The 16,716-nt window shown below is 38.2% G+C and overlaps 1 protein-coding gene across 2 annotated transcripts in view; it reads right to left on the bottom strand.

The window, feature by feature from the left end:
- Nucleotide 1: 1 nt before the first annotated feature.
- The window catches only part of glsb (glutaminase b), a 34,010-nt gene continuing 17,295 nt past the window's right edge, over nt 2-16,716 (bottom strand). The window contains exons 8-18 of one of the 2 annotated variants that reach the window (XM_054615665.1): nt 15,798-15,830; nt 14,783-14,841; nt 13,201-13,267; nt 12,825-12,875; nt 12,037-12,213; nt 11,127-11,258; nt 10,015-10,107; nt 1,830-1,891; nt 1,198-1,274; nt 402-465; nt 2-149 (exon numbers count right to left, since the gene is read on the bottom strand). In XM_054615665.1, coding sequence (XP_054471640.1) covers nt 2-149; nt 402-465; nt 1,198-1,274; nt 1,830-1,891; nt 10,015-10,107; nt 11,127-11,258; nt 12,037-12,213; nt 12,825-12,875; nt 13,201-13,267; nt 14,783-14,841; nt 15,798-15,830 — 963 coding nt within the window. Of the gene's footprint in view, nt 150-401; nt 466-1,197; nt 1,275-1,829; nt 1,892-7,923; nt 8,458-10,014; nt 10,108-11,126; nt 11,259-12,036; nt 12,214-12,824; nt 12,876-13,200; nt 13,268-14,782; nt 14,842-15,797; nt 15,831-16,716 lie in introns of those variants that run through there. The other variant, XM_054615666.1, reaches the window with a different exon arrangement.

Below are 16,716 nucleotides of genomic sequence, written 5' to 3'. Positions count from 1 at the left end.
TCTACAGCAGGCTGTCCAGGCTCTTCTCAGCGCTCTCCTTGTTGTCAGCATCAGCAGGCGGGCTGTATTTGTCGTGGTAGTTCTGCAGCATGCTGACAACATCGTGGTGGCCAAAGTGCACCGCTTCATCCATCGGCGTGTTCCCCCATCTGTACAAAGAAAACATTGGCATGTGAAAAACTACTGGGTGGAAAAATATACACAAACATTATACATCATCGCCTGCTCCCATTTTTAAACAGTTCATCCAATAGGCTACTTGCTCTAGATTCCACTGGTCACCAGCGACATGGTAACAGTTTGTTGTAGTCATGCCTTTTATTACGCTTATGGAACTCAATATTTGAAGCATTTTCAAAAGACAATTAAGCCAAAATCCATGATGGAGAGTCTGGGCTCACCTGTCTCTGGGTACTGGGTTCACCTTGCAAGCCTCCAGGAGGAAGCGCACCACCTCTGTGTGTCCTGAGAGCAGAACACATGTTGGAAACGTAACGCATACGTGTAACAAGGTAAACGGGTTTTGTGCTTAATTCCAAATGTAGTACATTTAAAAAAAAGTATGAGGACAGCCAAGAATTACAGACATGCGTGATGGCTGAACGTCTCATTCCAAAACCATGGGCATTAACATGCTGCCATCACAGCCTCCATCCTTCTATTTCATTTGTCTTGTTTAAACATGAAAGGGCCGTCCCCAAATAGCTAGAAGCTATGCAATGCAATTTCCTTCAATATTAAATATATAAATAAATAAATTAATAAATATGCACATGGAAAAAAATGTTATGGCTATGCTGGAATAAAGAAATTATGCAAATATATAAAAATGTTAATATAGTTAAACAAATAAATCTTTTTTTTTTTTTTTTTTTTTTTTAAAGGTCTACTTTTATTTATTAGATTTGAAATGTTATTCAATTCATAGGCATATTTATTTATGTATTGATTTATTTAATATTGAATTAAATGGCATTCCATTGAAATCACCCTTTAGTTTAAAATTCAAATCTGAACATTTTTATATTTGGATATAAGGCCCCTGACCAAAAATACACAAAATATGTGGAAAAGGTAGCAGATACTTTTGTATATTCTCATTATCCTTTTATTATAATCAGATTTTGATGTACAAACATTGTATGACAACTGTGAAGTCAATAAAGATGAACAGAATGACTTTAGGATGCAGGTTACCTTCAGCTGCTGCCACATGGAGGGCCGTTCTAGAGTCGTAGTCCCTCTGCTCCATGTCCACGGCTGAGAGTGCAAACCTACACACAGAATGTTTGTTTAACTAACTTTGTAAGTATGTAAGTATTGCATGTTAAAAAAGGTGGACTCCCCATCTTTAGATCTTTTGTGGGAAGCTTTTTACACTTTGAGCTGTTTATTTTGTCTTGTGTGACACAACTCCACCAACTTACAGGTGGCAGTAATCCACCAAGAAACGTAGCAATGTGCCAACAAAAGCAGGGAAGAAGAAGACTGCAAGCTGGTAAACATGTATGTAAATAATTCTTATACAGCCTATGTTTGAAACATAAAAAAACCCACAAATGTATTGTGATGAAGGAAAGGCATGCGTGACTTCAAGGATACACATGAGTTTCGGTAACTGAATGTAAAATTGTTTGTTTACAAGAATACTCCACTAATCAGTTAAACGTCTGCCATCTTGATGTCTCTGTGAGCATCACACAGTTTATCTTTTAAGAGTGGACTCCACTGGTTGACAAAGGTGAAATTATCTTATATTCTTCTGTGGCCAAAATGACAAGTTAGTAAAACGTATAAACAAGAGAATAAAAAAAAGTTTTGCTGTTCACCTCCTCAGTGCAGAGGCGTCTCCTGTGTAGGCGGCAAACAGCAGGTTGATGACAGACTTGACCTGTGGACAGACACACACAAAGACAGAACATTTGCAAGACCACAAACTCACCCTATTTCCATTAATGCTCCACCAACTCCCCCAACTATAGGAAATTATACCAAATTCCATTACTATTTCATGAGGGACTGGGTGGTATAAATGGTCAACAGATCCCATGAAAAAAGTTAGTCTATCTCTCAGTACTTCCAGAATTCCCTACCCTGTATAGCCCTGGGGATTTGTCAAACTCAAAAAAAAAACTAATTTCCAAAAACAAAAGACTTATGTTTTGTGCAACATGGGGGAAAATATGTCTACACATACTTCACCACTGCAAGAAGGACTACATCGCTTTATAACACAGAAAGCCAATATTTCAGCCCATGCAGCACAACGAACCACTTCCCCAGTTACAATTATAAAAAGGAGTTGAGAAAAACACTGAAAACAAACACGCAAGTGTGATGTCAAGATTAGAAGAGCAGAAATTGAGACCGAAGAGAAGACAGAGAGGCTTAAACTATTTGGCCTCCTTTCACCAAAAGCCTCACTTCAATAAGGCTCATTAAAAGGCCTTCACTGCTTTAGAAACGGATTCAGTGAAACCCTGTTAGAAAATGTGAGAGACACAAACACACACACACACACACACAACTTCAGTAGCATGAGACTTCATTCTCACACCATGCCTTCTCTGTATTCCAGTTCATCTGAGGGTGAGGGTACAATTAATTCAATATGTCTGGGTATTTACTTAAATAATTTCATAATTTTGCTCAAGAATGAACAAGAGCTTTTATCAAATTGAGTCAGTCACATCAAATTTAGAAAAAATATTTTTGAAAAGAAATGACTTATTTTTTTAGAATTGTTTCTTACTTTTCTCAATCTACTTGAATTCACATCAAGTTTAAATTCTCAGTACTGATTGTTTGAAGCCAGTAATAATTAAAAGCCAGTAGCCAAACTCATGTCAGTTAAACATGGTCATTATAGGTTCTCTATACGACATTCTGAACCTTAATGTAGCACCAAACAACTATTTGCTATGTAAAGATAGATGGTGGAGTAATGTCTACCTGAGCAGAGAATGAACGAATACTTTTAGTTCATGTGAGCGTGACTCGCTGGCAAAAAAAAGGCAGCATTGCGTAATATCTGTGTAAAAAGGGACTAATATTCATCTGCCCGACATATTTATTCTCTTGTGACCCCCGATAATGAAGCCGATTTTTCCTTCTCAGATGGTTTTATTTTTCAGAAATACTCAGTAACTCATGAGTAAAATCAATGCTTTGAACAATTCCCTAAACAAAATAATAATTCTGTAGCAGAACTATATTTCTGCTGCATCCTGATGGGGGGACCTGACCCCCACGCTGGGAGCCACTGCTCTGGGCTAGGAACAAAGATTAGAGGAACATCCTGTTTAGCAACCCCTCAGATTTATCTTGTGACCCCTTTCGGGGTCGCAACCCCGTAGTTGGGAACACTGGATATACAATATGTATCAATGGAGAATTTCAGAAAAAAACAAAAACTTTATTTTCTGGGAATCAATATATGCCAGTTGAAACAAAAACAAAAAAACGACCACATAAATTATTATAAAAAAATAAAAAAGTATTGCAAATGGTTTGGGCTAATACATGTGACACATTCATGACATGTATATGGAAAAAATTAAGTAAAAATAAATGTTTTTAGACACTTTCAACCAAACTCAGATATAGCAAAACATACCTACCAGTAATATTAGACTAAACACATTCCAAAAGCTGAGTTGCCAGCGAGAAAACATGTTGACATCAGCTTGTCAAAACTACAGAATGCGGTTAAACTGGAATAGTGTGACACGGACAGTGTCCAAAGAGCAAATTGGTCACCTTGTGCGTTTACGTTTAGAACATAATGTCCTACAGACTTTTGCTTTAATGTATTCAAGAGTAACACCCATGTTTCGATGTGACACGCAGCTGCCGCAGGATTGTTGATTTTTTTTCTTGTAGCAGTGACCAAAGTCAAACAATAAACCCCTGCTGATGCTTATTAGTTACATAGATGGTTGTTGTTAAATAATTGTTACAGGCGCAGAGAATTAAGATGATATATAATAGTGCTTTATTTAATTTATACAAGGGACACCAAGGCTAAAAATATCTTAACACCCACTTTCACCGTCATGTCTGCAAGTCCATTACAGCCAAAGAAATGGATGCACTTGCTCAGAATAGTGAAGACAGACAAGTTCATGTCTTAGAACCGTCTTCTAAAAGCAGACAGCACTTATGAACATTATGGAGACTTTACATACAGGGTTACAACCATGAGACGAAGAAAATAAATCAAAACATAGAAAGGTTTGACAGTCATGAGCTTGGAACTGCATGGCTTCATCTACTGTATGTTTGGAGACATTCACTTTTCGGGAATTTACAACCCATGTAACAACTTTACTTTATAAATCAGACTTTTTGTCTGATTTAAAATTTGCAATTCCAGAATCTTCTCCAAGAAGTAATCATAAGTTCCCCTTCTTATCTGACCAAAACATTAGAGAACCTTACAATTCCAAGGTCACCAAATTGCTATGGTAGTGATAGTTTACAAAATGTATATATGCACATGTTGCACTTATGACTTCTGGTGACTAGTAGTTCTCTTGAATACCTATGTTGAATACACTTCCTGTAAGTCGCTTTGGATAAAAGCGTCTGCTAAATGACTGTAATGTATATGCAAATTTCATGTCACAAGCAAAATTGATGTCCAAGACATAAATCAACATAAAATAAGATATGGAAGGTAATCAAATGAATTTCAAACATAGCGATTACATGGGATTAAAAACATATTTAATGAATCATACAAAAATATGCATGCAAGAGGGAGAATGAAAAAAAAAAAATGAACAACAGGAAACATTACATATATGACATGAACAATCAAAATCTGAGGATTTCTATGGAAAGGGTAACTGCATTCAAAAGCCCCTCCGTCATGAATTTGATTGTAGAGAATGCTAATCACAGTTGGACGAGAGAGAGAGAGAGAGAGGAGTTGCCAGTTACAAACTTGCCCACATGCAAAGCAACCCTAGGCTCGTCTGTCTGATTTTCCAACAAAAAAAAAAAAAAAAAAAAAAAAGGAAATATCGGAAAATCAGCTCTGATTGGTTGCATTTAGGTTAAAATCCGTCTCTGACCCAGCCTTGTAGACATGATCTTGTGCCAATGACCCAGTTCTGTAGCAGCAAAATAAACGGCTTGCACAGTGTTTACTAACCAATTCCATTCACTCTCATACCAGAAAGGCAAACCCACACGACTGACTCTCTGTCCAAAAATCTAAGACAAAAAAAGAAAACCGAGGTCGAGACGAGGTACTAAAATGAGAGCTACTCTTGGAACCTGATCACATCTGAGGTAACACACATTCTGGAAATCCCCTACTTGTTCAGCATTTGCCCGCACATGGTATACTTCTTTTTTTTTAAAATTCTAAACCTTAATCCACTTGCGGCTACTGATGGAAACATTAGGAACATCTTCCATTATTAGTAATATTTTCATTATAACTTTTTATGTATAATTCGATGCAACTAATCTTTTACTGACACAATGTTTCCTCTTTAAAATACGTGGGACCGGCTGCACAGCGCCTCTGGAGGATTTTGTTATGTGACGTGCACAGAAATGACATTCAATGTGTGCACGTGCCAGCCGTTTGTCTTCCTAATATCAACCAGTAGATGCAGGCATCCTTTGCTGAGAATCTCAAATCCACAACCTACTATATAGAGAGGCAACTTATGAATTAAAATAGATTTAATGGTTATAGCAGAAGAAATGCTAGCCATAAATTGTTGAAAGAAAATTGGGGATTATAACTTAAAAAAACAAACAAAAAAAAACAAAAACATACAGAAGCACTGTCTAACTATTTCTACTTTCAGTACCTCCTAAGACAGTCCACTGCAGAACCTTTAGTAGAAAGCAACAAGGTCCATGGAAGCAATCATTCAAAGTAGCCAACAGAACCAACTCTACTTCTTGCTTCCTGTAGAAAACATTTCCAACGAGCATTACTGATGACTGAGGCTTTTGAATACTTCTTAACTTCCACACAACAATGAGCAGTAACATGAAAACAGAAGTTATGTTAACAGAAGTCCATGACATGAAAAATAGAAAGAAAAAAAAACGTTATTACATGACATCATTGGCTCCAGCAGCCATCCCTTTGAGCTCTAGCCAAAGACACCACACACACACACACCACACACCACTACAGTTTTAACGATTGAATAACAGACGGATTAACTCCTAATACTACAGTCACAGTAGAGCGACATCTATGACAGCTGCTGACAAGACATTCATGTGCAAGTATTTATATTTCCTGGATGAGACAGTTATACGAATTTGGAACGTCGGAAGTGTATTTTCAACAACCTTTCTGGTCTGCTGTTGAGGATCATGACTCATGTACAGACGCGCACCTAAAAATCTATGTACACCTGCCACTATGTACATTCAGAGGAACAGTAGTTATGTATATGGAAAGAAGTTTTGATAATGTGCAAGCTTACTAGAAGAGTAACACTTTGGGAACTTAACAAACAATACTGAATATGCATTGTGTGTGTTGGCATTCTGACATCCAGAATACAATTGGTTTCTATGGATACACATTTCTAGATCAGTGGACTTGAGGCATCCAACTCAATTTGATAACATCTAACTGATATTGCAGTATCAAGTTTGTTTTTCCCCCCTTCTGAAAACTGGTGCAAGATGGGAATTATTAAAGTCACCTTCCTCTGATGCTGCTGTTTTTTCCCTTTAAGGCTTTAAACCATTCATCATATTGACCTTTGCTTTTTTTTTTTTTTTTTTTTTTTTTTTTTTTTTTTTTTTTTTTTTTATCTGCAGTGCTAAAATTCTGTAGGCAGCTTAATTTCTAGACTAACGCATCCTGTTTCGACATTTTCTTGTGTGCAGAGGAAAAACAGCCCAGATAAACCCTGCAGTCACCTGCTCACAGCAGAGAAGTTAAAGGTGGTAACACGACTGGTCCGGCAGCTAGGAGGGGCTTCACCTCTGTTCAACATGCCAGTTCTGTTTAAGTGGGCTTCTAATACCTGTGTTCTCTAAGTTAATGTCGATTCTGTATTCCATTTTTTTTTTTTTTTTTTTTAAGATATTAAGGGAGGCACAAATGATGCTAAATGTCAAGGTCATTCAAATCAATGTTTACTATTAAAGTAATTAGAACACATACAAATGTGCAGTAAAAATCTCCTGCAATCCTTTTTGCATATAAAGTGACTCCAATGGGGGTTTTCAACCAATCTCATTTGACAAAGTTCTGTATTTATTCTACTGCAGACATCTTTAGGCAAGCATGATGCATTTCAGAGCTAAAGCATATTCATAAATATGGTTCAAGTGTGTGTATGCTGTTCAGAAACAAGTTCTATTTTAACAGTAAACTACAAAAGAGGATCAGAGACTCTTTGGTTTGTGTAACGTAGGTGACTCAGATAAGCCTTCACTTTTTGGGTTCATCTTTCTTTACAAAAAGGTCCTGCATGTCAGGATTGGAAAAGCAAGATACCTCCAATATTAAAATCCCTTCAGCCCTTCATGGCTCTTTAAAAAAATGCGAATCTCAGTTATGTTAATTATAACGCTGCTGCACTCTAGCCCAGGCATTCACAGCTAACTGATATGTTAACAATATTCTCCTTTGACCAAAAACTTCCCATCAATAATCCAAAAATAAAAAATAAAAAGCCTGCATCTGTACATGAGATAATACCACTAGAGTAGCAGGCCTCAGTGAAAGCTACAGTGACCAATTATCACTAGAGCTGAATGTATATTCTAAGACTGCTGATCTGATAGCTGGCTGAACTGAAGCTCCACACCTGCAAACACATGCATACACTTTTCTGTTGTTGTTGTTACAAATAAAACAGATTTTAAAAAAAAAGGAAAAAAAAAAAAAAAAAAAAAAAGAAATCAACCCTTAGCCTATATCTTTGAAGAGGATGCTGTCAAAAACACATTTCAATAAAAAGGGGTGATAGGGCACAACCTGTGCACCTGGTCCTACACATATACATATACACACACACACACATGCGCACGCACGCAACAAGCAGGTGGAGGCTTAAGGGTTAATTTGGAATTCAGAGCAAAATTAAGCAGCAACCCCATCCCATTTTTCCCCCAAACACAAATAAAAACAAAAGAAGCTTCTCTGTTTGTCCACACACCAACTCCTTCACAGGCAATAAATAATCTTCTGCATAATTTATGTATACATATTCGAGGGTAAGGAAAGGTGGTGGCATTTGTGCAAGAGGTGGGGAGAGAGATCAGTGTAGGTGGGGGAGAGGTGGGTCTCCCTTCTTTTTTATTTATTTAATTTCTCTCGGTGACATTGTCCATCCTATAGACTACAGTGGTGGAGCTGTCCTCGTGCGACTCAGTGGGGGACACCTTTTTCCAAAGGGGGGCTTTCAGAGTGAGCTCTTGCTGGAGGCTCTCGTAATCCATGGGTCCGAAGGAGAACTGCTGTTTCAATTGACACGAATAACAAATTAGTCTTGCTCCTTCTGTGTGTGGGTATGTATGTGTGGTGTCTAACTGACATGTGGTCTTTTGAAAGAACATCTTTTCATTTACTGGCAAAATTGCACAGGTTTCAGCACTTTGCTATAAGTATATCTCTAAGGCAGAAAGACTTTGGCAGGGTGTCCACCAGAGAGGGTGGCAAGTAACCTTTGTCGGGGGCTCGGCGCAGACCAGCGACAGACTAATGGTAGTATTTAGGTAGGGCCCTATAGTTTCTATGACAACAGAGTCATGGACGGAATCACGGAATTGTGAATTTAAAAAAAAGCTTTGAACCATTCTGCAGTTGTAAACGTTAACATAAAAAATTGGGTCAGAGTTGATTTTCTGTTGCACCACAACTAATATATAAAAGAGGGAAGGGTCGTTTCCTTACTGAACTTGCGTTGGTGCCAAGATGGTAGTATTCTACATGTATTTGATTGTAAAAGAGATTATTTGTTATCAATAACTAACTATCAAACTGTTAATTGGTGATGCACTGATCTGACCAATTCAGGCCCTGGACCGGTACCTGGGCTTTGGGTTTTGGCAGATAGAGAGTACCGATCCAATACCAGTGTTTCATTAACAAGCTGTAGGCTTCACTGTGTGGTTCTTTTCGGCCTGTTGTCAGGGATACCCTATTCAGCTATTTGAGTCAGTATTTGTTAATGATATTTAATGATATTCGGGATGGCTAACGTTAGCCAGCTGTCTTGATAATGTTTCCCATTATTATTATTCTCAGGAGGTGGTGCTAATCACCAAATTTGATATGCCTCTTCAAATCTGGACCTCAATACCTAAAATTAGAAAGGTGTCGCAGTGACGTGATGACCCTTCCTTCTTTTATATATATATTTCTTGTTGCAGTGTATGTGAATGACAAAAGCTGACAGGAAGTAAACTTGGACCCAAGCTGTTGCCTAGCAATGCAAATCTGTCAAAGGGTGTACAACACAGATTCCATTGCGCAAATCAGTTACTGACATTTTTGCCAAAGGTTGCTATGTACGTTCAGCTTGTGATAGTTGGAAGTAAAGACCACTGATCACTGGACCTGCTGTACAACGAATTTGCGTTACAACAAACAGATGTCGCTGGTGTGTTTTCCTATCATTATATCTATGTTTTCTACCAAGAAAACATCTTAAAAATAAATGTAAAAAATAACCCAGAGGCTTAGCTAGAAAGTTAGTATGCCAGAAAACACCTGCAGCGATCTCCACAAGAGACAGCACACCCAAAAATAAAGGAAGAAAGAGGACCAAGTTTATCCTGTTTTGCTCTTAGTCTGAAATTGCATGTTTTTTTTTTCATTTCAGGTGTAGTGCAGTCATGGAGATCAAAGCGTTAGTCAATACAAGCAAACAACTGTTAAATCTGAACTACAGTAACATCAGCATCACTGGCATTCTTGGAGAGATAGAGTGTTCTGGTCAGTGTGTTTGATGAGAGAAATGGGTGCCGTTTTGGATGGTTTGTTCCTCACAACATGATGCTGTTTGTCCTTACCCGCTGGTCCCCTCCTTCTCTGCGTGGGTCGTGCTTTTTGGTAAAGTGCCTCAAGTTGTCGTAGTTGTGGAAGTTGAAGAGCTCCACGAGGTCCTGGAATGAAAAGGCAGACGCATACATCAGATGGTTACATGCGAGGTTGAAAAGCCAATGGTATCAGTAGTATATACATTAAAATAAAAGCATACGAGCTGGAATCTATGACATTTGGTTCAAAGGCAGATTCTGGCGTGCAGTGTTTACAAAGATCTGTATCTGGGTCTAGTCTCTGGGTAATTATTAATAAAGCATCATTTACTTATTAAACAGTTTCAGTTACTCTAGACGGATGTCAGCCAAGTTGAATCCATACCCTGTTGCATAATTAAACATTTTTTGTCTGTGTACAATCACTTCCTTGAATCAACAAAAACAACAAAGAATAGCTAAAAAATAATAGTAATTACACACACACACCTTAAAGTTATATTGTCAAAATCAAAAAGAAAAACATATACATCTCTTAGATTTATTTCTAAGCTGATATGCGTGTGACTGATTGTAATACATGTATGCAAGAAGGATACAAACAATACATTTCCAACTCTTAAAAATTGCTTTTTCCTAGCCCTGGTGTGTTTGTTTTGTAAATAGATTACATTAGTATTTTATCATATGAATTTTTTTATGACAAACCTCGTCTTTAGGAGCTTCGTGATAGCCTATTTATATATTTTTTCATAATCCCATTTCTTGTGTATATGTTTTCATAGTTATATTGTAGGCCTTTGGAGCTATGATGTGATGATTAGGATTCCAGATAAATGAAGTGATGTCATTTTGTAGTTTGACCTAATGAAGGTCTATGTCTTGAAAGTCACTAAATATCTGTGAATGCAAGTGGAGGAGAGTGTGCAGGTTTTTTTTGTTCTACACTGTCTACCCTTTGTATTCTCCTACGCACCTGTCTACCTACTGATGTGCAAAAGTTTGCTCTTTTTATAGCCCTGTTATGTAAAAAATAAATAAATAATAGTGATGCAGTTATTTCTTGCTCTGGCTTCGAGTATGTATTGTAAGCACACACTGCAGGCATGCAGTGATCCGCTCTTCTGATGCCGGACATCACATACCGTGCAGAACTGTATTCCTCTGACTGAGTTGCCCAGTTTGTCTAGTGGAGGTGACCAGCACATAATGCCCATCACGTTGGGTACGACCAGCAGGATCCCCCCCGCTACTCCAGACTTGGCTGGCAGACCGACCTACAACAAGGAGAAACAGTTACATAACAGAAGATCAGCTGTGTGTATTTACAGTCGCAACATGGCCAAGCATGGCAGGATGCTGGAAATGGAAAGTCAGCAAAGAACAAGTCAACACAGCTTCAATAATTCATCAGTTAGAGAAATCTATCCACTGTTCTGCCTGTGACATTATACTCAAGAAGCTTTGGGAAAATGTAGGTCTTGAGGTTAGCATTTCTATTGATAATTCATTTTAAATCAATTAAAAAGTGGAAAACGTTAACTTAGCAAAAACGAAACCTACTGCTTCATGGAAAAACTGGAGAAAAAAAAATTCACACATTGCTCCTTCTCTACATTTTTCTGCCACCAAGCAGTTTCTCGTTAAAATGTGCCATCCTATCAGCACAAACACCTCAGACAGACCATTTCATATGACAGCTATGCTTTGGCGTTTTATCACTTAATACAAACATACATGCCTTTATCGATTTTTACTATATTTATTTTTACTGGGTCAAAGAGACAGATTTAGTATATGTAGAAGTACTATATGACACAAAGCCGGGACATTACGTTTAATACATTCTTCTTTGTTTGTCATATAAAAAAAAAAAAATACAAAATGGTAATCGCTACTTATTATGTATGAGTATGTTGTTCAATGTCAAGTCTCTATTTCATCACGTGAGGAGACGATAGGACGTTGTGTGTGCCAGCTTAATGAATGGCACTCCTACTATGAAACCAAAAACATGCCCCCTGCTATACTTGTGATCCGTGCCTGTTTACTCACATGGAAGGCAAACTGTCCTGAGAAGTCGTACATGCCACAGGAGTGCATCAGACTCAAGGTGTTCCTCACTGCCTCGGGGTTCAGCACGCGCTCACCCGAGATGGGGCAGATGCCGCCGTTAGCCAGGGTGGCTGCCATGACACTGGCGCTCTCGCAGGTCACCTCGATGGAACACAGCTGGAGGTACACGCAAAGAAACTTGAATCATTACTCCATCCCAATTTTCAAATCACTCTGCACAGCAAGCTCTGCACACAATTTCGGCAGAGTCATGGCGGTGTGGGAACAGGAGAGCAGAAATGAGAGTCTGAAGGTGAATTGACAGTAGAGTGGTGGTAAGGGTGACCAAAAAGTTAGGAAAGCTTAAATTCAAATGTAGCTTCCATTCAAGGCACAAGGGGTCAATGCAAACTGTTTGTATTTGCTCTACTATCTATGGGAATCTATGACAAGGAGATCATAGTGGAGGAACGCCTTATTAAGACACTTCATGATGCATTTTCCTTTCATTTACCACCCATCTGTGCATAGAGAAGAAGCTAAATGTAGCATAAAGGGAAGTAAACATGATGAAAGACAGAGGGAGTTTGACAGAAATACAGAAGTAGATGACTACATTTTGTGGAAAAGCACTAAATGGATCCAGCCAGGAAGATCTCTGACCCTCAGGGTTGGAATCAATAGAGTAGGAGGAGCAGCAAAACAATATTCTGCATACATTAAAAATTAATGATTGGAAAATTCATATTGAAAAAAAAAAAAAAAAGAAGAAGCTCTGCTAGACTCACTTGAAAGTAGAAGTCCAGTACTGATGTCATATCTGTCCCCTCTGGGAAACACTGCAGAGAAACAGAGTTCAAAACACGAAGATCACAAAGATGAACATTCATCAAGTAAAGTGCATGTAGTTGAAATTCTAGTTAGTGAAGAGACAGACACATTTTTTACTGATAAGAGATCTCAAAGAGACAAATGTAAATTTAAACAATTATGATCAATTGAGGGACACAAAAATGTGTTTTTTTTTCTTCTATTGGGACTCTGGCAGTTACTTCCTCCTCTTACTTTGATGTTGTTTCATCCTTACAGTTACTACTTTTATACGGCACAGAAATATATAGAAAACAAAGTCAACAATGCTTTATGACTCATCCAAGCTCAAACCTTTTTTTCTTTCAGATAGTAGCCGATGGCAAAGTTCCTGTCTCCTGACTCACGCTCAGACTGGAATCTGCCACACAAAGAGCACAGAGATCACATTACATAGAGGAAGGAAATATTTGCACCGCGTGTGCGAGTGACTGTTTGCACTTGTGTGTTGGAATGCCACCACCCCTCCCCTCACGTGTACAGTACAACCAGACCTCTCATGCTATCATGTGACGATGATACTGCAACATGACCCCCTTGCTTGGTCTTTTTCCGAACACATTGTTAGCATGTGGTGTCATCATGAATCCTGATCTTAACAACACCGATGCCAATTTTAATCCTGATAAAGTCCACAACAAATAACTTCTACTATATGAGTAACAAGGATCAAAGTTTGACCAATTTGCAAATTTCAGTTAAACTGAGGTAAAGAGCCTGAGCATTCAAACATTAATAAAGCATCCCTCATTATTAGATTATTTTCCATGATCTTAAATAGTGGCTAAAATGGCAGGAGAGGATATAACACAGAGGTGGTTTTGCGTACTTTGCCAGGTGTTTACATTTCTGTGGACATATTTTGTGACCAAGTGACGAAACTTTACAAGTGTGTAGTTGAGATCAAATTAAGCCTGAGGTCGGAGATGGTTGTGGTACGAGCAAGGGGATGAAGGTGCCATTGTTTGTGTACATCCCCGGTTGTTAGTCGACTCAATTTTATTGTTTTGGGCTATGTTTGGCAGGCCGCTAACAGCTAATAGCCAACACACTGCGGAGTACATTGCCGCATCTCAGCTGCTGCTACGCGGGCAGACAGCTTGGTGACTGAATTTTAGTTTTTGCCGAGATTATATGACGTGTTTTAGTCGCTGACTTTCAGCCAATTGCCTGCATTCATCACCGCTTGTTTTTGAGTTTGAATGAAGTATGTTTACGACATCTTATTGCTCATTGGTGTCTCAAATCACACAATCCAGAGGTGGTTGTTGCAGACACACCTGGCAAAGATCTGCTCTCTATTGCACCCTTGTTGTTGAATTTGTGAGAGTGGAACAACGAACACCTTTATCATATTCTAACTGGTACATGGAGTTTGGGGACATCATGTAATTCGTAGTACAGCTCTGCTCCACATGGGCCTAAACAGAGGTCTAACCAGCCGCAGTAAGTGATGATATCTGTGTGGGTGTGCAAAGCCTTTAATTTCACATTTTTACAGCTTACAAGTGTTAACAATGAATACAACACCTTGGCTTGGATTCAATCATGACAAGAAACGTCAGAGACGGATTTACCAGTCATTGTTTACAATGGTGTTGATACCAGTGGCTCTTTTTGTTTTCCCTGGTAAACAGCACAAGCCAAAGATTCAGGTACCGGATTTGGTTGTTAAACCATCACAGAGTCAATTGGGTTTTAGAGCACCTTATCCAAGAGCTGATTAAAAGACTCCTGCTGTTACATGACTGTTTGTGGAGTGTTAAGAGGTTCAACAAGATTCAAAGTTTGAGACCTGAGTGTAGCAATTTTTCTGCGATGTGTGGTTTCCTTGGCAAGTGAAAGGAGACATCATTCATGATTTAGAGGGACTTACGTGGCATTGCTGAAACCCACGTACTCATTTCCTGCCATTTTTTTCAGAAAGTTCATGACCTGGAGGGAAAGCAGAGTGACAAGATGATCAACAGCGGTTAATGGTATGAGGTTAAATTCTGCTACTGGTTGATGGCCTGTTAATCAAACAATTGGCTGTGTTCCAATTCCATACTACATAGTTATTGTAAACGGTATGTTCTATATAATCACACACTAGTGTCACAGTATACAGATTTTGCGGTTAGTAGTTTCATTCTTTAGGGATATTCCTTGAGCTATCTCACCATAAACTTGAATCTGCATTTACTGTTTTTTTTTGGCCATTTAGGTGGAGCAATAAATTGTGAACATTGACATATCAAATTTTAGTCGGTTTCATATCAAAATTTGTATTTGGAGTCGTGTTTCTGGCCACCTGAGGAATGTTGGCTTAGTATTAATAACTCTTTTAGGTCTGTTTTTTGTCTCCACTAAATCCTGAGGGAAACATCTGGCTCTCTAGCTGTTTAATGCTCCACTATGTATACCAGCTAGACACTCTCTATGTCTGCTGTTTGGTGGTGAAAACAGCTGCCTGCTGGGACTGTAAAAGTATGCTATATGAGCGGTGAGTCTGAGAGGAAATAAACAATGAGCAGAAACATAAAACTTTCTTCGAACGGTTCATTGTGGTACATTAGTTTACATTAACAGCATACTCAAAAATCAAGCATTTTTTAGTATGCATACTTTCTTTTTTGATTGTACTTTATTTGGTCACTTTTCTGGTGCAAACACTAAACAATCAACCCTACTTAGAATCACTGTGTAGTAAGGAATTGGTCACAGCTAATTAACTTCATTAGACTCTCTAAAGAAAGTATCAAATAGACAATGAAACAAAAAAAATAAAGACAGTGTTTAGTCATCCAGACATGGCCCCCCGATCAAGGGGACTCTTCACAAAGTACATGAAAGTTTACTGAATACTTCTGACTTCAATGTTTGACCCAGATCGGACCTCTAATACTTACATAGTCAAATCGTTCAGCGTTGCTTGCACCTTGCTGAGGGGAGAACAAGTGAATAAGCAGTTAGTACAGTTCATTCACCAAGGGATGTTGCAGAGGACAAGCACAACATCATAAAACGATTATTCTAAAATGATAATGCTAACAAATTCAAACTACGAAATTAGAAAAGACATGAATAGATTTGTATTACAAACAAAATGTAAAAATCACATGAGCTTTGCCAAGAATTATACAGCTAGATACAAAATATTAATACAATTAGCTTGCGAATGGGTTACAAAGAGGGAGGTCTTTTTGAATTGAAAGGGAGATTTAGTAGACATGTGCATTACCAGAGCTTAGCCAGTTAAATAAAAAAAAAAAAACACTGATTATTATTATTATTATTTCAAGTCTAAAGAGTAAAAAATACATTTTTTTTCAAACTCTGAAGCAGCTCTGACTGTGTGTATGTTTTTGCATAAAGTACACATGGGTGTATGCACTATGTATGGATGCATTATGGGTTACCACAATGCAGGTGCGTTTGATTTACTTCTACTGTAGGTCAACATGTGTCATGTGTAAAGAGCCTGTCGGCCAAAAACAGAGGGATGGGAACAAAGGGAGGAATGGTCTTCCTCTGAGAATAAAATCCACAGCTTGTACTGTAGCTCAGTGTACATTTTGCATGCTCATTGATGCTGGCTATTACACCAAAGAAACACAGCAAAGAAATAACAATGGACATTCGCATGCACATTTAAAGTACTATAGCATTAGTTGCCAATATAACAATACAGAACACTTTATGATTTGGATGGTGTGAAAAGATTAACTTTACATTTAAAAATGCGAATGCTTCATTTTTGACTGACAGTTTTTTTTTTTAATTCCACACTTTACTGTGCAGAAGAAAAAGTAAGTGACACGGATGGAG

Source organism: Anoplopoma fimbria, chromosome 16 (assembly GCF_027596085.1).
Source record: "Anoplopoma fimbria isolate UVic2021 breed Golden Eagle Sablefish chromosome 16, Afim_UVic_2022, whole genome shotgun sequence".
Taxonomy (NCBI): Eukaryota; Metazoa; Chordata; class Actinopteri; order Perciformes; family Anoplopomatidae; genus Anoplopoma; species Anoplopoma fimbria.
Note: the sequence above shows the minus strand (reverse complement) of the source record. Positions and strands in the feature narration are given on the sequence as shown.